The sequence below is a fragment of the Nymphalis io genome, chromosome 17 (assembly GCF_905147045.1).
Source record: "Nymphalis io chromosome 17, ilAglIoxx1.1, whole genome shotgun sequence".
NCBI classification, from domain to species: domain Eukaryota; kingdom Metazoa; phylum Arthropoda; class Insecta; order Lepidoptera; family Nymphalidae; genus Nymphalis; species Nymphalis io.
The window spans coordinates 2,892,404-2,917,094 of NC_065904.1; the positions used below are offsets into that span (position 1 = coordinate 2,892,404).

Here is a 24,691-nt window from a genome sequence, read left to right on the forward strand (position 1 = left end):
TGTGGATGCGATATGAATAAAATTTCATATTTTAATCAAAGAGTAACGTTATAAAATGTCACGTTTGTGACTAAAAAGTACCGGAAAAGTTATGATTTCTGTTATGTCGTATAGTAAGTGTATCTTTTTACAAGTTGTAAATATAATTAAACCATTACACGGAATATTATAATTCAAAAGAAAAAATCCGCATAATATAAGCTCAGCTTAAAAAAGGTTTTTTACTTATTCAATGCCTATTGAATCCTAGTTTTGAACGTGATATATTTCTCAGTAATAAAATAAGTCCGAAAAATACGTTCGTAAGTGAAAACGTGACTGCATCCAATAGCGATTCCTTATGGAATTATAGGAACGTAGAAAAACGTGCGTGGGACGCAGCGTAGCCCTCCGATCACATCGTTCATTTTACTGGTCTATAAAAAAATAAACACGCGCAACTACCCTTTACACAGGAAGTGTTAAAAGCATTTCACATAAACGACACGTATAAAAACGTTACAAACAAAATCCTTACACACCGAATTGATTAGTACCTGTCCAAAATGCTAGTTTCTATTCGTAACGAACGAAATTTTATTTTATTATGAAAATTTACATGTAAGTTTTCTTTCTCTATTATTATATAGAATTATAGATAACAATATTCTACAATTCATATTTATTAAAAAAATACAATACAATTATTTTAAAAATACAAAATCAACCGGAAAAATTGACTAACAATTTCGTTTAACATTGACACATTTCTCTATTCATTTTTACTTTCATTAAGGGAAATGTTTCTCTATTTTAAGTGGCATTGGAGTTGTATCAAATTTCAGCAATTGTATTGATAATTAAATTACATTCCTTTCCTTGTTCGGCCATTTTCTCAAATTTCGAGCAATCACTTATAAATGGGAGCGGTCTACGCAGGTGCAGTACGTATTATTGTACGTCAGGGACATCGATTCTTTCCTATTCAAAGTCAAATAGAAGCTAAAAATATTTCCGGTACATAACTATGTACTTACGTACATTTTTAAATGAGAAGTCTCGTTGATCAAGTGACTCACTTATAACGACGCAGTTCTGGTTCAAACGGGGCCCGGAAAATAACAATTTATTGGAAATTGAAATTGTGGCAGTTGACAGCATTTATCAAGCCTCGGAAAGCACGTATTCATTGTTAAGCGCCTCTGAACTCTTTTCAGCCCCATAAAATTAGCCGCGGTAGCCGAAAGGAATACAAGGCCGTCATCGTCTTTGCGAAATCATCTAGTATTCATATAGTCCCTGGCTATGAAAAATATAATACGTGGTATTCAATTTCTTATTAGAAATCAAAAAACAAGCTGACAATAAAATACAATATATTAAATTGCTAGTTACTTCGAACGGCTCTCTTTAAACTTAATAATGTAACATGAATTCATTTTTCAAATTACTTATAGCTTAAAGTTCGTGTAAGACATTTTAATTAACGTAAAAGAAAATGATCAATATGATAATACAAAATGATCTTCTAATAGTATAACCAATACTTTAATAGTATAGTTATTCTACCGCAAAACAGCAGTACTTGTTATTCTTGTGTTCCGGTTTGAAGGGTGAGTGAGCCAGTGTAATTACAGGCACAAGGGATATAATATCTTAGTTCCAGAGGTTGGTGTCGCATTGACGATGTAAGCAATGGTTAAAATTTCTTACAATGGCAATGTCTATGGGCGTTGGTAACCACTTACCATCAGATGGCCCATATCCCGCCCGTCCGCCTACCTATTCTATAAAAAAAGTAAAATAAATAATTTTCAAAAACATTTTTTTGTAGACAAAATTTCTTGTCTATGCTATGGACTGTTGAGAAGTTCCTTCGTCTGGAGCGTCAAACAACATCAAAAGTATTAACTCTGTAGGATAAGATGACGTTGCTTTAATTCCGCTTGCAAGACACGACCTAAACAAACTGAGAAACATTGCAAATTAAATAAAAGCTTGTAATAAAATGAGTCGAGCTTTTCGCCGCAAGCTTCACGTGTTTCAACCCTTTGTCGGTTATTTGTTGAATCCCTTTGAGTGTTACGTTATAAGTCATTACAGGCCGACGCCTTGTTTCACATATGCGCTTTGTGTTTCTATTTATTATCTATATTATTATCTGACGTCTGTCATTATCACTACGAAAGGAATCACGACTGCGCACTGTGCTCGCAAAACTCGCAAAGCATATTCTTATAGAAGCCGTATCTTATAACACTAGTTTATATAAATGATTGGTGTTTTATTACCGTACACAATTATTTAAAAAAAATGTCAATGCGTGTACATTACAAGCATTAACTACTGATTAACTGACTATAAGTATAAAATTTTAATGGGCGGCGATGATCACATAATATCAGGTAGCGGTCATTTGCCCGTCTGCTTACATGTAACATATAAAACATTTAAACTATGTTAATGCTATGTAAGCTATAGTGAATGACGTTCAAAAACAATGATTAACACAATTCCTTCGATTTACAAACTACAATTAGTTCATACTCATTTATCCGATACATTTTAATAGCAATGCATTGATTTGTATTCTAATTTAAGTCACCGTGTGATATGGCTCCGACGTTTAAAATATTTTATGTCTAACGAATGGCAAATTGCACAATAAAATAACAAATTCAAAACTTGTTTAAAGTTATTTTGAATTCAATTTGTATACTCCACTGGGAATGGAACGGTTTTATACGAAAGATAAAAGTAGCAGCTACTGACTTTTATTTGCTGGTCTCTCGATCCATTTTAATAACACATTCATTTGTTTGTTTAAATCTCAGTGAGTTGTCTGTTAATAAGTTAACTTATACTTTATTTCATATTGATTTTTAAGACTTTTTGTTTTATTATTTTTCTTTTTTAAACCAGTGCCAATAATTTTAAAGTTACCAATTTTATATATACAAATTCAGGATAGGATTTGAAAAAAAAAACTTTGCACGGTTCGTACCAAAGTACCTCTTTGGTACAAACCAAAACTTCAAACAATTTCATTATGTATATAAGTTAGTATGTCAATTGGTAGACTCAGGCTATCTTTTGGCTTCAAAAGATTATTTTAATGTCTCACGTTATCACCAAAGCATATTCATAATACCAAATTAATATATTGTACTTATATCATTACGGTAAAACAGTCACGTTAGTGTAAGATAATTTTAAGGCTGCAGAGTCGGAGCTTTTTAGACCAAATTTTGGTTTGGGCTAGTGAAAAGCTGTAGGATTTTTTTTGTCAGAACATTTTCAGTAGCAGAGCTGAATTACGATGTTCTTAGTGCTACTCCCTACTCAAAAACCTCGTAAAGTCATTAGGGCTGGGCCTGATTGCTCAGTGACCAGCCCACTGCCATTCAGCCTGCTAATTTTGCAAGCTATGTCGGTGACTTCGGTTCTTTTCCGGATAATCTCATTTCTTATCTTATCCTTCAAAGATACTCCGAGCATAGCTCGCTCCATAGCACGCTGAGCGACTTTGAATTTGTGGACTAGTCCCGCAGTTAGTGTCCATGTTTCGGTACCGTATGTCATGGCAGGTAAGACGCATTGGTTGAAGACTTTCGTCTTCAAACATTGCGGTATAGACGACTTGAGGACTTGACGAAGGTTGCCAAATGCTGCCCATCCCAAGCGAATTCTTCGATCGGTAAGCCGTAAGGTCCGACTTTCGATTCACCGCTATCTTGTACACCCACTTTAGCATTAAAGTCTCCCATAACAACATTGTAGTGGGCCTTCGAGGTGTCGTTGAGGGCCTTTGCGATGCCCTCGTACATCGCTTCGACCACATCATCAGAGTATGTCGAAGTTGGCGCATATACCTGTACGACCTTCAGGGAGTACCTGTCGGAAAGTCTTAGGACAAGGTACGCTACCCGGTTCGACACACTACTGATTTCCACAATGCTGCTAATGAGATCCTTTTTGACTAGAAAACCGACATCACCCTGGGAGAGGTTATCACCTTCGCGGAAGTAGAGTAAGTTACCGGACTCTAGAGTTATCGTATCCTCCCCCTGTCTTCGGACTTCAGATAACCCCAGTATATGCCAGTTTATATGACTTAACTTTTCTTCTAATTCGGCGAGGTGATGGTCGAGCCTCATCGAGCGTCCATTGTACGTTGCCATATGAAGTCGCTTTATACGGTAGCCTGCCGTGAACCGGTGATTCTAAGCACCCCCTGCCCTGCCGATACCGCGACCGCTACCTTGGTCGGGCCTAGCGGGCTTGCCGGTAACTGGGGGCCTTTTTTTGGGCGCATCTGCCATTAAAGAGGGTTTGCCCATACTCGCCGCGCTGGGCAGGCGTGTTGGCGAGCGCAGTAGGGGGGTAAGATGTTATTGGGGGGGGGGACGCTGCTGCCCATCCCCCCTTTTCCCCGTCCCTCAGTCGCCTCTTACGACACCCACGGGATGAGATTGGGGGAGTACTATTCTAAGCCGGTACTCCACGGCATGTACTTACTGATACTCTGATCTTAAGTTGGCGACCGAACTAAACTATCATCATATTCAGTCCATATCGGAAACGATTTCTGGAGTTGCGAGAGGCGAATTTCAACAGTGGGGGATCTTCAAACTATATTGTTTTTATTTGTTTGAAAAACAAACGGTATATTCACAAAGTGAAGTGGTGTACCACTGCAGGTATTTAAAACAATATAGTAAAAAGTTTTATATGTTACAGGTAGGCAGACGGGCAAATAACCGCTACCTAATGTTATGTGATCAGCACCGCACATTAAAATTTTATACTTATAGTAAGTTAATAAATAGTTAATGCTTGTTATGTACACGCATTGATATTTTTTTAAATAATTGTGTACAATAAAAAACACCAATCATTTATATAAACTAGTGTTATAAGATACGGCGTCTATAAGATTATGCGTTGCGTGTTTGTAATGCTGCTTAATGTGTATCATATGTATGAAATCAAGCTAAACCAACCAACCAAAGTCGTGTGATTTTATCGCTTTAGGGAGTTTGTCGTTAAATCGAGTGACGTTACATGGAGTTTACACTGTACATATATACGAGTATATAGCCTCTCTTCAGGCTAATGTTGTCCCCACTCTAAGGCATTACGCTGACCTGATAGACTTAATATTAATCCCTTGTAATGTCTTGTCCATTCTTTGATTGTATTGTCTTAAAATATCTTCATTTTTTTTCAAACTTCAGATGCAATAATAACCGTTAACAAAACCATGTCTATGACGTCACTACCTACGGAAATTAACTCGATTTTGCATTTAAAAAATATCAATCGAAATATTTAGTAAATTGTTTGCAAATATACTGGTGGTAGGGCTTTGTTACTGGTGGTAGGGCTTTGTGCAAGCTCGTCTGGGTAGGTACCACCCACTCATCAGATATTCTACCGCAAAACAGCAATACTTGATATTGTTGTGTTCCGGTTTGAAGGGTGAGTGAGCCAGTGTAATTACAGGCACGAGGGACATAAAATCTTAGTTCCCAAGGTTGGTGGCGCATTTGCTATAAGCGATGGTTGACATTTCTTACAATGCCAATGTCTAAAGGCATTTGGTGACCACTTACCATCAGGTGGCCCATATGCTCGTCCACCTTCCTATTCTATAAAAAAAAAAAAATTAGAGTTCGTACAATTTTGATGAAATGTAACATATACACACTCTTGTCTCCAGAAAATTAGTGTTTATTTAATTTAATATGAATTATATAAAAACTAAAGTCATTTTAAAGCTCCTTCTTCAGTATTATAATTGAAAATATATACGTAGTACGCTAGTAGCAATTACAGAGTTCGAACAATAATAATGCTATTAATATGAAAAACTTTCGAGACTTAGAAGTACTTAGGTTAGCACTTTGAGAATTTAACTAAGATTTAGGTCTGTCTTAGATACATTTGTTGAAGCAAATTTATGTTCTGCTTGAATTTGTATTTTAATTATCGTACCACTCTCAATAGCCCTTCTTCATAATTCAAATATAATATTGAAATGTATTTGCAGTATTCTAACATTATTTAACAAACAGATATATATATATATATATATATATATATATATATATATATATATATATATATATATATATATGACCACAGTTATAATCAACATACAAAAAATAAACATTATCGTAAAAACGTTGCTTAACGCCTTTTGGTTTCTCACTTTCTCTCTTCACTGATTTGATATTCTATAGAAGAAGACACAGGATTTCTTTTTTCACGATGTAAAAGCTCATCACGCGTTTCCCCCACGAGATCAGTGTGCTGAGTGCGCTCCAAACATTGAAATATTCAAAATTATTATAATTGGACAAAAACACGTCTGCCTTATACGACGTAAGTTAATACTTAATTATGTATAAACATATAAGTATGTATATCTTTATTGCTTAGAACTAGAATTTCATGGGAAGACGTTTCATTTTCAACAATTTCATTGTTAAAGTTAGTTTCAACTGTAATTGTTGTCAAATGTTTAACATAAAGAGCGATCGCACATCAACCCCAAATGTAACTTTAGCTTTTGATGTTGAAAGTTAAATTTAATCAAGGAAATGTTCTACATTGTATGTTTTTAGAAACGTTTAAACTTAGATAAAATAATAACCGTATCTATCGTTTTATTAATAAAGTGTTTAATACTATAGCAATCAGCCGTTTGTTGTGCCAGAGTGGAATTGAACTTAATTTTTTTCTTTTACATGGAATGCCTAACCTCACATACCTACTCTATAAAGAAAATAAGCTATAAGTTCCAAGTGTTTTAAATAAAGAAATATTATTGTTATAGACTAATGCTTACAATAATTATGGTTCCTTATTTATTTATTAAAAAAAAACAAATATTAAATAAAAAATAATATTTCCGCTGAACTATTCTTGTCTGTTCTTGTCAAGTCTGAGGAAAAATATTTTCAAACAGATTTTTGATTGTTCAATAAGCAAGCGTAATACTTTTGTATTATTTAAAAAAAAAATCCAAAAATTTAAGTATAATATCATTCTTTATTAGAATTGAATTTAACGTAAGCTTGTTTAACAGACGTAAAAGCATAGGATGTTTTTTTATTAACATTGGCTTTACCGATAAGAACAGTGATTAAAATGTAAGTGATATTTATCGTTCAGTAATTTTATATCGATTTTCAGTAGACGTTATAAAAAATGGTCTAAATAAATCAGTAATTGAAAACAAATGACTGCTATTAGTGGAAAAGGTCATATACACAAATTGATCCTTACCTTATGTTTTGTTAGCGTAAATCTTTATATTATTTCCCTGCTGTTTCTGTAAGTAACGAATAAACAATTTTGGATTAGCATATCCAATTAATAAATGAATAAAACAGTTTAATACGACTGTTTAATGTTTAAAAATCGTAATGAACAGTCGGGCCAACTTCATTTATTTACTACTACTATACTTAATATATTTAATCAGTAAGTAACAGCCTGTTAATGTCCCACTGCTGGGATAAGGCCTCCTCTCCCTTTTTTTTTTGGGGAGAAGGTTTGGAGCTTATTCCACCACGCTGCTCCGATGCGGGTTGGTGGAATACACATGTGGCAGAATTTCGATGAAATAAGACACATGCAGGTTTCCTCACGATGTTTTCCTTCACCGAAAAGCACGAGATGAATTATAAACAGAAATTAAGCACATGAAAATTCAGAGGTGCTTGCCCGGGTTATAAATATATTTAATACTAGTACTTATTTGCACCTTGTAGCCAGTATATAATCCGGAGTAGAATGCTACAGGAATAACATATATAGAATTTTAAACATAGTTCGTGTAATATAATGTGGTGAATTAAATCCATTACAAAAGTTAAGACCAGCGAGCGAAGATATTATGTTTTATGACAAGCATAATTCTCATGTTTGTAACTTTATAGCAATATAATATCGTTATGTAGTTTTATTGTACGTTGAATTTTATACGGAAAATGTTTGAGACCTATTTTCTTTCGTCTTTAGTTTAAAGTTCGAACTAAATCCACTTCAAAATTATCTCAATATTTATGTATCAATTCCTTCAAAATCGTTTCTATAAACTTTTATCTTCTCCGCAGATGGCTAATAAAAGATCATATATTTATTTTGTTAAAAAAAACATTACAAGTCAACCATCGAATTTAAAAATCAATCTCTTTTTCAACATCTCAGCCAATTCCCTTTGTTTTAATTTAGCTCTATATTACATTTTCATTCGATGTGTTATATAAAAAAATAACAATTAAAACTAAAATGTGACATCGAAATTGCTGAAGTATCAATATCTTCCTGGAATTTCTTAACTTGTTCACGTTTTTATGACTGTAATATTCGAAAAAACACCTAAAAATGTTAAACCCTAACGCTACAATGACTAAAATTGTTTATCCTAAATTCGCTTCGAATTAGAGACTGCGGGGGATTTACTGAAGCTGCAAAAGAATTTTCTAAACTACAGACTAAAATCTGATACAGATATATATCAGATTTTAGTCTGTATCCAAGCTAATCGTCATCTCTAGAAATGTAACTGTTTAAAAAATCTTAGCAGCTGTTGATGATAATAGCCAAATCTTTATATATAATAGGATTGTTGATATTAATACCTTATGTAAAATAATTTAAACTTACTATTTAGTACATTAATGTTATAAAAATTAAAACAACTGCGTGTTTTTTTAAAGAAACAAACATATTAAAATTAATTATCTGTTTAAATATTTGTATGGTTTTATTTATAAAAAGTAAAAATCTTGGACACTACAATGATATGACGAGTAATAATACCTATTTAGAATAAAACTATAAGGTAAATGTATCCACTCAATATAAAGAGTTTGGTTTTGGTTTTATAACCATTCCAGTTTCGAAACGATAGATATATTTATTCACTGCAGAGCACGAAATTAATAAACAACAAGTTAAAAAATCCGTATTCTTTGCACGTTTTTAACCTCGCGAGCTGCGCTTAAAGCACAATAGAAATCCGCTTAGCTATCGCTATCTTAATGCATTGTTAACACTTTACACAATGACAATAGGAAATAGAAAAATTTTAACCCCGACATCACAACGAACATATTAGTCTACTAGCATAGGACAATCTGAGGATTTGAATAATATAGTACTGTTGCAACTTAAAATCTCTGCAAGCGTACGGAAATTGACGTACAAGATTTTGATATCTAATTCTTTGTGTTTAAGTGTTATTTTAGTTTGAACATTAAAAAGACATTTGCTGTATTTAATGCGACAAGATTCAGCATTTTGGATCGCACTGCAGACGCGCTGATATAGTTAATACTTGAGAGATTCATTTACTTTAGCGAACATTACTTAATTAATGTGAGAAGTGTATAATTACTCTGCGTACCTAAAGAACTATGTATTTGACGTGACAATTACGTACGATGTAACTTAACTCACTCGTAAATGTTATTAAATAAACTCTATATTATTTGTTAGCTGTGGATGGTTAATATGAGAGCAGGCCCAGTTGAAAAATATTTTCAGGCTATTTCTTTACTATACAAATTATTAATTTGGGATTTTAAGTTGCTTCATCGTGTACCTAAATATATCAGTTCGTTATTCTCTCTCCGCGTAGCACTGCTACACACGTAGGTCTACGTACTACGAAACTTGATCTTGATAATGATGATGATCTTGATAATATATACTCTTTAAGTGTAAGTGTTTTACATTGTTCGACCAAATCTATGCATAATCTTCTATAATGCTTTCTATGATGTCCAACATGAGATATAACAAAGGCTTCACAACCGCTAAATCTCATGTGTGAAATGCAAATACTCAAATTATAGATAAAGTCTAACGATTAAATCTTCAATAGCTCATCGGTATAGGCTGCTTAGCGATGTGAACTACGCAGATTCGATTATTTTTTGGGCGATTGTCGTTCACTATCCTTATATAGAAATTCCTTAAAAGCCGACATTTATGTATTTAATAAACATTAAATAACCGCAATGATTAATGTTTACTTGAAATGTCTTACTATTACGTGATCGTTTTTAAATAAAGAACAATTATTTATGGTGTATTATTATGTATTATTATTTATATAATATATATATGGTCATAAATGCTACTCGTCATACTATTCAAACTGCATTATTGCAAAATAGTTATTTAAAATAAGTACCTACTCCTGTTTTTGTCCGTGAATATACAATGTAGTTATATCATAAATTATATTAATTAAAAATTTATAATCTTTCTCATGTAAGTGAATGGTATTCTCTCAAACCACTAAAAACATACATATAAATTCGTTAGAAAATGTATGTATATATTGTATTAATTACATTGCAGGAATTCAACCGAGAAACCTCTGATAATGTGTCCGAGGTGCTTCGTCAATCAAAATGTATTCTATAACTAACAACGGTGACGATACGTACTGTCTCATATGAATTAAGTTGTTGACAATTTTGGCAGTTGGGAACATTAGAATAAATATACAAGATATTCTATTTATGATTTTATTATTCAAGGTTTTATATTTCTCTCGACTGACTCGTTAATCTAATGGCTAGATATAGGGCCGAAGATACCGAGGTACTGGGTTCAAACTCCAGGTCGGGCCGATAAAAGGTTATCGGGTTTTTCTGTCGAAGATTCGACAGAAGCAGCCCGGAATCTGGAAGTTGGAAGTGTGTACACTCAGAAAGCACGCAAAGCCGTTGGTCCTGCTCCTGAAGTTTCTTTGAGTGTAAGGAAAGAGAAATTGCACCTATGTTTGAGTACACACTTATGCACTATAATATGTCCTGCGGAGTTGGCTTATCTTGAGATGTGCCGCCATGACCGAAATCGGTCAGGATCATACATCTTATTTCTCTATAAGCTTATATCGAATATGTTACTAAATTTTAATACTATTGTTTTTTTTGTTATTTTTGGACGCAACGTAAGTAAAATATCGATTAAAAAATATCGATTATGACGCATTAAGGTTTCACTTTTGCCAACTTAATTTAAGTTACCTATAATTTTAAATATCATAATTATACCATTATCTCTTTATAATAAAATACTGACGTAAAGGTTTTTTAAATAGATAACTTTTTTGTTTTGTTTTTCGAATTGATTGATTGATTACACTTAGTGTAATTTGACACATTAGTAATTCGGTAAATATATAATGAAGCTAATTTATTTGATAACTCCGAGTTTGAAATAATAATAATAATAATAATATCCTGGGACATTTTTCACACACGGCCATCTGATCCCAAATTAAGCTTGTACAAAGTTTGTGCTATGGAAACCAGACAACTGATATACTACATATACTACTTTTCATTTTTTTTTTGTAAATACATACTTATATAGATAATTACACCCAGACTCAGGACAAACAGACATGTTCATGCACACAAATGTCTGTCCTGGGTGGGAATCGAACCCACAACCTTCGGCGTGAAAGGCAAGTGTTCTACCAACCACGCCAACCGGCTCGTCAAATAAACTATGTACAGACCACTTTCACTTTTCACTTTATGTCACCAGATGTGTGGACCACTTTCTTAGAAAGATCATTAATTTGAAATACTTTTTTAAAATTATGAGAAATGTTGAAATCCGAAGTGGAGAAGATATAGCGAGATAAAGGTATAATATTTTAGGTATAAAAAAATTGTAAGTTTTTATATAAATCAAAATATTATTTAAAAAAACATCAGGAATATGGCGGAAGTTAGTCAGTAAGTTAAGTCTATTCCGAGTAGTTAATTGAACAATTTAGCGAGACTAAATTTATTTTATTGATCGCGTTAAAATTTTCTTGAGATAACATTTTAACGAGAACGAACCGAACGTTCGTTTATTTTTCAGTCAATTTCATTATCAACTAGCGACGTGTTTTTAATGGAAAGCTTATAGTTTAATACAAAACCAATTTCGTTTAAAATTAAAGTGCAAAAATATGCTAGAATTTGCTTCGATTTTTTTTAGACCATTTTATTGTATCAGCTTCTATCACGGCAGTGTTATTGTTTTATGTTTCCATTAATTATCGAAAATAATCAATAAGCGTTTTTAAAAAAAGATTTAAAAAAGAGGTTCTAAATTCGAATGATCTTTTTCATCTATGAACTGCTTAGGATGTTTGTTTGAAAAGATACGCGCCTTGTTATTAAAATCCAGTTTTCATAATAACCTAAAAGGAATTAAAGGGATTCCTCAAATATTATAGGCATTACATGCATAATTATAGCAATTTGCTATTCAGAATATTGTATGAAGTCGTTTCTTTTTTGTTTTTCTTGTTTTGTCATGTATATTGACTTGAGTAAAATAAAGCTTCTCAATGATGTTAAATTTAAAGAGAATACTTTAAAAATCTCAATATACTTCAATGTGTCTTTTGTTAAAAGTCGAAGAAATAAATACCAAGAAACTCTCACAGGGTTAATCACCTCATTTACCCTTTGAACTTTACTCGTATAGCTTTAAGCTTACAATAATTCAAGTAATTAAAATTTTCCTTTATAGCTCGCGCCTTCTGGTAGCAGTATTAAGACTTAAGAAATAAAATAACATTTAAATTAATAAACAAACGAACAAAGTTGAAACTAAAAAATATAAAATTCAAGAGTTTAATTTCATAATTTGTGATACTCTTGAGGTAAAACAAGGTATGCAAATGAGTAACATTAAAATATATTTTTCTTGCTCCAGGGTAATAAAATCTCATAGCGCTTTAAACCGTTTCATGGTCTTCATTTGACACCAAAGTTTTATTACCGTAATTTATTTGGGCTTAATTTACAAATTTTAAATTTACTGAGAATTTTTTTTATTAATAAGGTTAAGTAAATTCAAAAAGGCACGGCGAACTGTCTGTTCGTTAGGTGTTAAGTCGAACAGAGGTTTAGCTTAAAAATGTTTTATTGTTTTTTACGTAATTTGTGTTACATTGCGGCTTAACTGCGGTCTAAACTTTTTTTGCCCCATGTTTCGACTTACTTACACCGGTCATGCGTACACGAGCTGACTGTCCGAGTTTTTGTAATCAATCTCTATTTCATACTTATTTTAATTATTTATACGACAGTACAGCGAACACCATTAACTAAAATAACTTGACCAATGCCCAAAACAAATAATTGTTGTTGAAACCCAAATATTTGATAAGCAAATATTTTAAGTGTACGGTTTAGTAATTTATACATGACTTTGAGCTGAACACAATAAACAATGAGTTTATACAAAATAAATTATTTGCTATAAAAAAAATACTAAATTAAAAATAAACAATTTGAAATACTCGAGTTTGTTTTTTTTATTTAAAAGGGCAAAAAGTAAAACTAAATATACACGCAGTTTAACTTTTCTAATTTAAGGTATGGGAACCGTAACAACGGCACGGGAAAAGAAATGTAAATATATACCGTTGGCAATTTAACCTCGTAGCATGTACATTTCATAAGCTACGCCGCGTCATAATGAGAGGCTACGAATGCTACTACGCGTCTACGATTATATAGTAAGAGACACTTTGCTATATTCAGCACTAGCACGTAATAAGCGCTTACGAATAGAATAATATATGTTGCCAGCATATGGTTTGCTGTTACTACTTAAAACGACTGTATAGCTATTCTGTTAAAACAGATTCGAAAGCGATATTCTGAACTAACTAAAATGAATATGACATTTAAATGATACACGCATAAAATTAGCGTATCACCGTCGGCTTACAACATTTTACAAGTTCGAGTTTCATAACTTTTATGATAGGTTGTGTTCATTTAAAAAGGCATGGTGACAGTGGTATGATTCGAGGTGCCCCAAATTAAGCACACCAAAACTGTTGTGCGTGCCCGGACTTGAACGTGCCGATACCTTCGATTAAGATTTATATATTTAAAACGCATCATCTAATCTTATCAATCATGTCTGCTCTCAATAATATTCAAACTAAATATATTCTTGCATCGACCAATCGATTTTTTTAAAGTAAGAAATATTAATCATTCCTTAAATTGCCAAGGTGTTATGTTCCTAGCGCCTGTAATTACACTGACTTGCTCAAAATTAAATCTAATGACAAAACCATTCTTATTTGAAATATTCAATAACAAATAACCAATATTTTATGCATCGTCAAGCGTAATGTGAAACAAACGTGTAATGAACAGCTGAATTTACTCAGAGGTGTTGAAATGTTGAGTTATATAATTACTAGAGTGTGTACGCATTTGCGATTTGAAAGGCCTCTGAAACTGACAGATTGATTTTCATTTCATGAACAGATGTAGGAAACTGTTCGGTCACTTTTAAATAAATATGTATAAAATTGTAACAAGGGTAACTATAACACAGTATATTTGATAATTACAAAATCTAAAATTGGAATACTTTTGTAGATATTTTTAAGTTTTTTTTAATGTATTCGATAGTATTTTTATTATCTCAATTGTCAATTACCTTATTTTTTGTATTTTCATAGTTAACTTTTTCTGTCACATAGCGATGAGCATAGGAATAGTTAGTTAGTCTTTGCATATTTTTAATCTGTTGTATATCCTGTGCTTATATATCCACAGCATCCGGAAGTGATTTAATAAATACCTTAATTGATCGTATTACTATACTAAATACTATATATAATAATAAAACTAGAACACCAAATCATAAAAATGTATGATTCTCACTCAATTACTCTTAAAACCACATAACAAAGTTGAAAATATTGAACATATCACAAGTCAATAACGAATTGCTTACTAAAACAAGTACTTTCTGTACACCAAAAAAAGGAGGCCTTAAACTAGCGCGCATGCTTTTTTTAACACCCCTGTTGTAAAGGTAGGGCTTTGTGTTTTTCGACTGGGTAGATACCACCCACTCATCAGATATTCTACCGCAAAACAGCAGTACTCGGTATTGTTGTGTTCCGGTTTGAAGGGTGAGTGAGCCAGTCTAATTACAGGCACAAGGAACATAAAATCTTAGTTCCCAAGGTTAGTGGCGCATTGGCTATGTAAGCGATGGTTGAAATTTCTTATAATGCCAATGTCTAAGGGCGTTGGTGACCACTTACCATCAGGTGACCCATATGCTGGTCCGCCTACCTATTCTATAAAAAACAACAAACCAAACAAAACAGCTGTTGTATTAAGTGCGTAATGCTGTGATTTATTTTTTGCTGTTAATAAATTAGCGTGCATTAATAGTGTAAGAATAGGTTTATTTTTGATTATGTAACCGTCTATTTAGTATACCTTCCTAAAACATTAAAATAAATGATAGCATCAGACCAACACTAACGTTTTAAACCAATCCATCAAATTTAATCCATCCGCAAATGGATGGTTTTATTCATTGAAATTTCTATGCACAAAATTACTTTTATAACGAAATGATTATGTAATAATAAAAAAACAAGAGCAAATTATAGACAGAACATATATATACATTACATTAATTTATAATTAAGACACAATATTAATTATATACAAATTAAAATTATTGTGCAAGTAATATCTAAAATTTAACTTCTAAACCTGGAGGCAATAATAACAGTTGCAATTTTTTTTAATATTTTTTTATAATATTATAAATAAACAATATTTACCACAATGTTACAAATGAACATATATATAAACAAAAACAGATTCTAGCAGGACCAAAATCTGTGTTTAATTTATCCTCTGTCTAGTTTCGGGTTTATTAAACACGGTTGGCTGTTTGCCGAGTCGTGATGGCAAACTGTGCTGCGATTCTATGCAAACGGCGGCCCCGTCTGGCTGGGGTCTGTTTATGTTCGACAATATATTATACTGTTATTTTTATGTATATCACGACTCGAATGTCAAACTTTGCATTTCTTTCTCCGTATTTTTAGCAACGCAGGAAAAGAGACGTTTTCTAAGTCGACGCGTATATTCTTTTTGTAAATAAAACAGATAGATTACACGGCTTTCGTAATAGTATTTTTCCCACGAAGTAATTTTAGTATAATAAAGTAAATAAAACAAAATGTGGGCAAAATTTTCCTGTATTCTTGAGAGGGTTTGGAGTTTAATTCCACCACGCTGCTCCAATTCGGGTTGGTTCCTTCACGATGACTTTCTTCATCGCTAAGATAACTACTAAATATATAATCGTGTTAAATATTTCTGAATTCACTAATTTATACAATTCCAACAAACCAATCATTCTCAATTACATATGGGTTATCTTGAATAAGAATAATACTCATTTGCATTGATTAATCCTTTGTTTAAAAATATATAATATCCGTAATCCGTAACAGCCTGTGAATGTCCCACTGCTGGGCTAAAGGCCTCCTCTCCTCTTTTTGAGGAGAAGGTTTGGAGCTTATTCCACCACGCTGCTCCAATGCGGGTTGGTAGAATTCACATGTGGCAGAATTTCAGTGAAATTAGATACATGCAGGTTTCCTCACGATGTTTTCCTTCACCGTAAAGCACGAGATAAATTATAATCACAAATTAAGCACATGAAAATTCAGTGGTGCTTGCCCGGGTTTGAACCCACGATCATCGGTTAAGATTCACGCGTTCTTACCACAGGGCCATCTCGGCTTATTATATATATAATATAGGGCTTAGGTTTTTAAACAATAAAAAGCCTTTTCTCGCTATGTAAGCTAATCTTCGCAAATAAAGTCGTACTCGTGAAAATAAATGTCACCGTAACAAACCCATTAAGGGGTGATTCGTAACTGTTATTGTTTTCGTACGGAATAATAATTGAGCTAGCAGAAATAGAATTTTTATTCAACAAAATAATTTATCCGAGTCTTAAAAAGCGCTTTTGAATCATCGTGTTAGACAATCCTTACTAATTTTATAAATGCGAATGGGAGTTTGTTTGTTTGTTACGCTTTGAATTACTTAACCGATTACCGTGAAATTTTGCTTATATATAGTCCGGGGTACAGAAAAGAACAGCGGGTTAACCTGACATCTCCTCCCCATCACGCGGGGAAAAACTAATTAAATATAAAAGCAACCAATGGTATCTGGTTGGGAATATAAATTATATATTTAAGTTCATCTACATTCTAGTTGTAGAGCCATCCTTACTTATGAATTGGTTATACATAGCCCATTTATATACATATTAGATATTACATACATAGATTAACTAAATTAAGCCGGCATTGCGCAGTTACACGTGAATCTTGATCTAAGATGATGAGTTCAAATCCGAACAATCACCACTGAATTTTAATGTGCTTAATTTGCATTTGTAATTCATTTCATGTTCAGCGGTGGAAACAACGTGAGAAATCCAACCCAACATCCAATAAAAATACCCAATAGGACTTTCTCTTCAACACAAGAGTTTGCCTGTTGTCTCATAGTCGATGAGTTCCTTTGCAGTTTACATCACAAGTAAAGAACATTGAATTTATAGTCTCGTAACAAATTCCGACTTTTTCCATGTGTATGTAATAAGGACTTACTGAATATTCCGTTGCCTGCGGGAAATTGTCCCGTAAAGATTTCATTACTCCAGTATCGTATTCCGGTTCCTACACGGTGGTAAACCTGGAATGTAGTTCAAAAAAATTGTTATAGTCTTTCTTGTGTGTTGAGTTCTAAACTGAGAATTCTCAATTTTTTATTAAATTCTATTAAAACCATATTTTATTTAAATAAAAAAAAAAACGTTATTTACATTACATTACGTGTTATAGTAATAATATTTTATATCAATTGCCATATAAACGCACCGTCTCATGAAAAAATATATAGTATTTAAATAGCTCAATTGTAAAACAATAGGTTTTATAAGTCAAAACCGACTACTTTTTTATATATATAACAGATAGGCTCGTCCGGCATTTGGGCCACCTGATGGTAAGTGTCACCAATGCCCATAGACATTGGCATTGTAAGAAATGTTAACTATCGCTTCCAATGCGCAACCAACCTTGGGGACTAAGATGTTACGTCCCTTGTTCATGTAATTACATTGGCTCACTCATCCTACAAACCGCAACACAACAATACCAAGAACCGCTGTTTTGCGGTAGAACATCCGATGAGAGGGTGGTACCTACCCAGACGAGTTTGCACAAAGCCCTACCGCCAGGGAAACATTTAGAGTTATCAATTCCATCCTCAATTCAACAACTATAACTTTAACAATAATTATTAGATTATAAAAATTATAGGATTATTGAATAAAAAAGTTTAATCAAAATCCCTTTTTAACCGACGAAGTTATCGAAGACATGTAATAGATTAAGTACAAAAGAATAACAGTCGAATTAACGGGTAAATAAAATATTAGTGGAAATGATATTTTATAATATATATTTTTTTTAAATAATTCGTCTTCGTATCTAATAGTATTATTTTATTGAAAATTTACTTCAAAAAATATCCTACAGGTTTTCTTCATAAGTATTATACTTATTTTTTATTATGAAAACTATATATTTTCATCACAAAATAAGTATATAAATTGATTAAGATATTTTGTAAATATCTGCAATGCGTTGTTGATACGCAGCTATATTTTACTACAGCATTAAAAGTCAATTCGATCGAACTTGGATGATTTTATTTATAATTAGATTAAAAATTAGTAATATAATAACATACTCGATTATTTCCACTTAGATGAACTTTTCCTTTGATTACATATCACGATGACGTCGATGTTCGATTTATGGATTTATGAGGGGAGGAGCTTGTGTTAGGTATAAAATATAGCCTATGTCCTTTCCCAGTGTTCAAGCTTTATTCATACGGAATTTGATCAAAATCTATCCAGTTGTTTAGCCGTGTAAGCGTCACAGACAGAGTTACTTTCACATTTATAATATTAAAATAGATTACCGATTTCGACTACGATGATGGACAATCGCAGTAGATAATGTAGTACACAAGCATATGCGCACAGGTTCTATCTGTATTACCTCACTCTCATAACCATGTATGACTGCAATCCGACCCGACCGGTGAGTATAGTCACTAGGATCAACGGCTTTAAGCGCTATACACCTCAATCGGATAAACGAGGCGTAAATGCATGGAATATGCACAGTTATTTTTAAAAATAAGCGTTTTTTCTAATTTTTGATTTAGAAATTAGCAACTTCCTTAAGTACATTTCTTATTTCGACTATCCTTTTTTTGATTCGTAATAATACAGATTGTACTTAAATTAAATAAAGCGCTTAGATGTGTAATACAATTATGCCTTTTATTATATTTATTCATGTATGAGGTATTTTTTATCTTACATTCTCAGAAAATGTTATCCAATATAAATGTATTCTAAATTGACAGCGAAACATAACCCGAGTTATCGAAAATTTTTGACACGTTGAACAGGGCTGCGAAAACTTTAATATAGTTGTTATATTAAATTTTTTCGTATTTTATTCCCAATTAAAGGTCATATGTCATTTCATCCCAGAGCTTCATCCGTAATGGTTTAGCTTTTACATAATCAACGAAATTGATTACCGTTTAGAAAAAATATTATAAAAAACGAATAATGCTGTTTGATTTCCATTAAAATCCGATACTCTGATTTCTTGTAACATTTTTTCATCAGCTTCTATTTTATGATTTAAATATCCTTATATATATATAATTTCTTATATTAATAGAACGAATCGTATAAATACCTCCCTATATGTTTATTCAAACGCATTTTTTCTATATGTAATATATTAAATTTCCTGTGGGTCTTTTTGATGAATAACTCTTTAGTCCTCGGTATGCGGCTTTGATGGGACTAAGTAAGGAAATGTGAAGGATATATTATGTAACAGGAAATACGGAGAAACCGAATACATTAATTAGGTTAAGTTTTATAAATCATTACATTATATGTATTGTATATATGTGTTAATCATCATTAAACATTATATACAACATACATTTGAGAACAACGAAATATAAATACTCATTATTTATTTACCAATCACGTTCTGAAATATATTTAACACGAAAAAGTGTTTCAAAGGAAAGGTTATCTCTCCGATACTTCAGTTGTTAATTGATAGTAAAAATAATAAATCACTATATTCGTAACATTTACAGTAACAGCCTGTGAGTTTCCTACTGCTGCGTCAAAGCCTCCTCTCCCTTTTTGAGGAGAAGGTATGCAGCTTATTCCACCACGCTGCTCCAATGCGGGTTGGTAGAATACACATGTGGCAGAATTTCAGTGAAATTAGACACATGCAGGTTTCCTCAAGATGTCTTCCATTTACCGTATAGCACAAGATGAATTATAATCACAAATTAAGCTCATGAAAATTCAGTGGTGCTTGCCCGGGTTTGAACCTACGATATTTAAAGCTAATTCATATGAATTTGGAGCCTACAATAAAAAATATAATATATATAAATATACATATAAATATATAAAGCAAATATACAACTAACTAGAAAGTGTAATAATATATATACTGAATCGATTTTGATAAAATTATGTATGATGAAAGCTTGAGGCCTAAAGACTGCTTTTTATACCCAAAAACCGGCTCACATCCAAACACGCTAGCGAATCCGCGTGCCAAAACTAGTATTACATATAAATAATTTCTGGAATTTACTTATATCGAGTTCGCGTCCTTGCAACACACGTGATGTACATCGTCATATTGAATCAGAAAAATTCTCTGTACAATTTACAAGCGAGAAAGAATTCTTTGAATTTTAAAACTATTATCACAGCGTGTTTCAACCCTATTGTTAACTCGATAAAAATGTCGCAGCATCTCCCGCAGTGAACATTCATAGTTGTTTAAAAAATAAATTATGTATCTTCAGCTCCCTTATGTTCTCAAATAATGCTTTTTCAGTCGTAAGAACCCTGATGTCAAGTTATCACCTCTGCTTTTAGACTTTATTATTGTAAATTATTTTTTAGCATTTTTTTACGAAATAGGTAGGCTGACTGGCAAATGGACCAATTTGTGGTAAATGGTCACCTGCCATATATATTGGTAATGTAATATAAACCATTACGTCCAGAATTAAGATATTATGTCCATTATGCTTGTAGTTACACTGGCTCACTCACAGAATATTTAGTATTATTGTGTGCTGTTTGACGGTAGATCATATTAAATATATTTGATGAGTGGGTGGTACTTACCCCGACGGGCTTGTACAAAGCCCTACCACCAATTAAAAGCATTTAAACACTTTAGACGCGAGTTAAAAAATTACAGCATCGAAACGGCAATACTTGGCACAGACCGGACCGTGATAGAAGCGATTACTGGAGCTGTGAAAACTGAATTGGAATAGTGAAGTACTCCCCAAATAATAGTTCATCCACATAGGCAAAGTTTGAACAGTGCTTATACATATAGTTCATGCTTTCAAATGCTTTGTTACTACGAAATAGTTTTGAGCAATCAAAGTATATTTAGCACTTGAGTTAATTGAAGGCACAGTCTTAGTCTGTATAGATGAACTAAAAATCCTAATTATTATTATAAATTCGAAATTGAGTTGATTTGTTTGTTTGTTACGCTTTCACGTCTGAACATCATCGATCATCATGAAATTTTGCAAACACGTTGTCAGGGGTACTGAAAAGTATAAGACCTAACCTAATAACTGATTACCCCCTCCCCACATATAATATATCATATAAAATATAAGTGTTCTTTCATTTGAGCTATTCTGCATAAATTAATAAGTTAACCGTAAGGTGTTGCAATGTGTTAAATGATGATATGCTTTTTTATTGTGTCGAGTTATACGTCGAGGTTCGAGTTTAATTTTAAACCAGAGCACTTTTATAATGTGCTGGTTTTTTCACGTTTATGGCTGGACTGCAATGCACGGCTTATCTGTTTGACCTAGAATAAATGCCGAGTGGGCGGCATCTAGTCTAAGTTATAAATATTCAAAGCAGTTTATTATTTATTCATATTTTATTTTACAGCATATAAAACAGTACTGTAAATGATTAGAACTAATTATTGGGTACTGCATCAGGCGATGTTAATGAGCCATTTCTTCCAGAGAATCCAATCAAAAAGAGCAACTTAAACATAGAATCTTTTTAGGTGTAGTAATTGACATACATAGAACAAATTTCTACAAAATAATAATTTTACGTAAAAAGCATATAGTAAAATACACGTTTGTCATTTATTATTGTTTTTTTTACAAATGACGTGACCCAATATTTTAACAATACAATCCAAGCGTTTTTGTTAATACAATATATCCTGTTACTTCGTTCATCATTGTCGATTGTGTTGTATAAATATCATTTTAGTCTCGCATTGCTTGACTCCATGAACGGGGGCAAACGGAAATTAAGAATCGACGAAATTTGTATATTTTATTAATTGTCATAGAAATAAAAACTTCCATAAAAATATAGCTTTCTTTCTCTTTCTCTCTAAGTCATATCTTGCTTCTCCCTCATGTAACGAAATGTGCCTTAAAACTTTGTATTTAAATATGTTTTTTATTTGTTACAGAAAACCACACGCAGTTGGATCGAGAGTACATTTCAAAAGCGAGAATGCAAATTCTTCGTGCCCAGCGCTAAAGACGAGCACGTGTAAGTTCAGCCATACCTTTTTTTTTATAGAATAGGAAGGCGGACGAGCATATGGGTCACCTGATGGTAAGTGGTCACCAATGCCCATAGACATTGGCATTGTAAGAAATGTCAACCATCGCTCACATAGCCAATGCGCCACCAACCTTGGAAACCAAGATTTTATGTCCCTTGTGCCTGTAATTAAACTGGGTCACTCACCCTTCGAACCGGAACACAACAATATCAAGTACAGCTGTTTTGCGGTAGAATATCTGATGAGTGGGTGGTACCTACGCAGACGAGCTTGCACAAAGCCCTACCACCAGTAGTACCTATTTGTAAATAAGAGAGTTACTGATTTTTGCGTTTTCATAAACACCCGCTCTCCTTTAAGATATTATGGTTGCGAATATATAAACACTCAACCCGCTCTCCGTAACTGTGTTGCGTCACAGTAATTAGAATATAAATGAAATTATTTGTATTAACATTTCTATAGAAAATCAAGGCTTAGTAATTGAGCCGCGCATAACGTAATAATATCGTCCTTTATATTTCCATTATTCCTCAAAATTACAAAATATATACAGTATAATGTATGTATGTCTGTGAATTCTTCGCTCGGCTTGTGTGTGCTTCATTTCGTTTTCGAATAGAACGACAACACGGTAGGGGTTAATTGAGACTAAGCGTCAGACGATTAAACGTAAGATTTGTTAGTTACACAGCAGTTCTCGTTAGTGCCTTCGTAATATTTTATTACTTGTTAAAAGAACTCACTACTAAAAGTGTAAGTTTTCATTTTAATACTATAGAATTATATAAATTTCAGTTGTTGCCCGCGGCTTTGCCATCGTGTTAGGGGGATGTTAGATATAAAAATAGCCTATATCCTTTCTTGGGGTTGAAGATTGTTTCTTACTAAATTTCATCAAAATGTAAGCGCGCTCGCATTTATAGTATTCGTATAGATATGAAGTAAATAAGTAAGATGGCGAATAAGTTTGTATGGTTATCGTTTAACTTTTTTATGATATTGTTTGATTAGTATATTGTTTATTGATTTTGCGCAATGTAAGGGGTGCCGAGGTGAAGGGACCAGTTGAAAATCAACGCCGTGTTTACTCAACTATATTGAGTTTGTTTTTATTTGCTACACAACATTACATGTGCAATTTAAATTGTTGTTTGTATGTTATTATTGTTTATAGTGTGCGGCTATAATCATATATTGATATTTCACTTCTGTCCTAAAAATCTTACAGCATTATCCTTGGTAATATTATGTATGCTATTATGCTATGGATTACTAAGGATAATATATTATGGATGCGAAGTGTATTTGTTTTTTTTTTATATAAGCGTCTTAATTAATCAACCGAGCATTGTGAAATTTTGCGTACAGATTGTCAAGGGTTACAGAAAAAAATCGGCGAAAACTAGTTTAATTATAAAACTATACAATTTAATATAAAAGTTACTTTAATTGCGTAAATATTTAATGAAATGTGAATCCATGAATTATTTATTTAATTGTTTTGTTATTTTGCAAACAGGTTTTTCTTCTGTCACATGTACTGAGTTTTATTATTTTCTTTTTTTTATAGAATAGGAAGGTGGACGAGTATATGAGCTACCTGATGATGAGTGTTCACCAACGCCCATAAACATTGGCATTGTAAGAAATGTTAACCATCGCTTACATCACCGATGTTGCCACCAACCTTGGGAACTAAGATGTTATATCCCTTGGGTCTGTAATTATACTGACTCACTCACCCTTCAAACCGAAACACAACAATCCCAAGTATTGCTGTTTTGCGGTAGAATATCTGATGAGTGGGTGGTACCTACCCAGACGAGCTTGCACAAAGCTCTACCACCAGTAAAATCTTTCTAAAGTAAATTTCAGTAAATTCTTAATATCTTCTTCTTAATTACTTTTAACGAACAAAGAGCTTAGTCTTTTAATCAAGTTAGATTAAGCTAATTTACATTATCAGAGCGTCAGATACGAACCATATATTAATATTTTCGCTGTACCTGCATCTATGTCTGGTGTTTATCTGATGGATTAAGCTCAACACGAGCAACATTAAAGCATTAAAACCGGATGACAGTG

General features: G+C 32.7%; 1 protein-coding gene across 8 annotated transcripts in view; it reads left to right on the forward strand.

The window, feature by feature from the left end:
- LOC126774939 (transient receptor potential cation channel trpm) overlaps window positions 1–24,691 on the forward strand; it is a 269,678-nt gene that overhangs the window by 157,833 nt on the left and 87,154 nt on the right. For all 8 annotated transcript variants that reach the window (XM_050496600.1, XM_050496602.1, XM_050496605.1 and 5 more), the window contains one exon: window positions 22,505–22,587. In XM_050496600.1, the coding sequence (XP_050352557.1) occupies window positions 22,505–22,587 (83 nt within the window). The remainder of the gene's footprint in view (window positions 1–22,504; window positions 22,588–24,691) is intronic.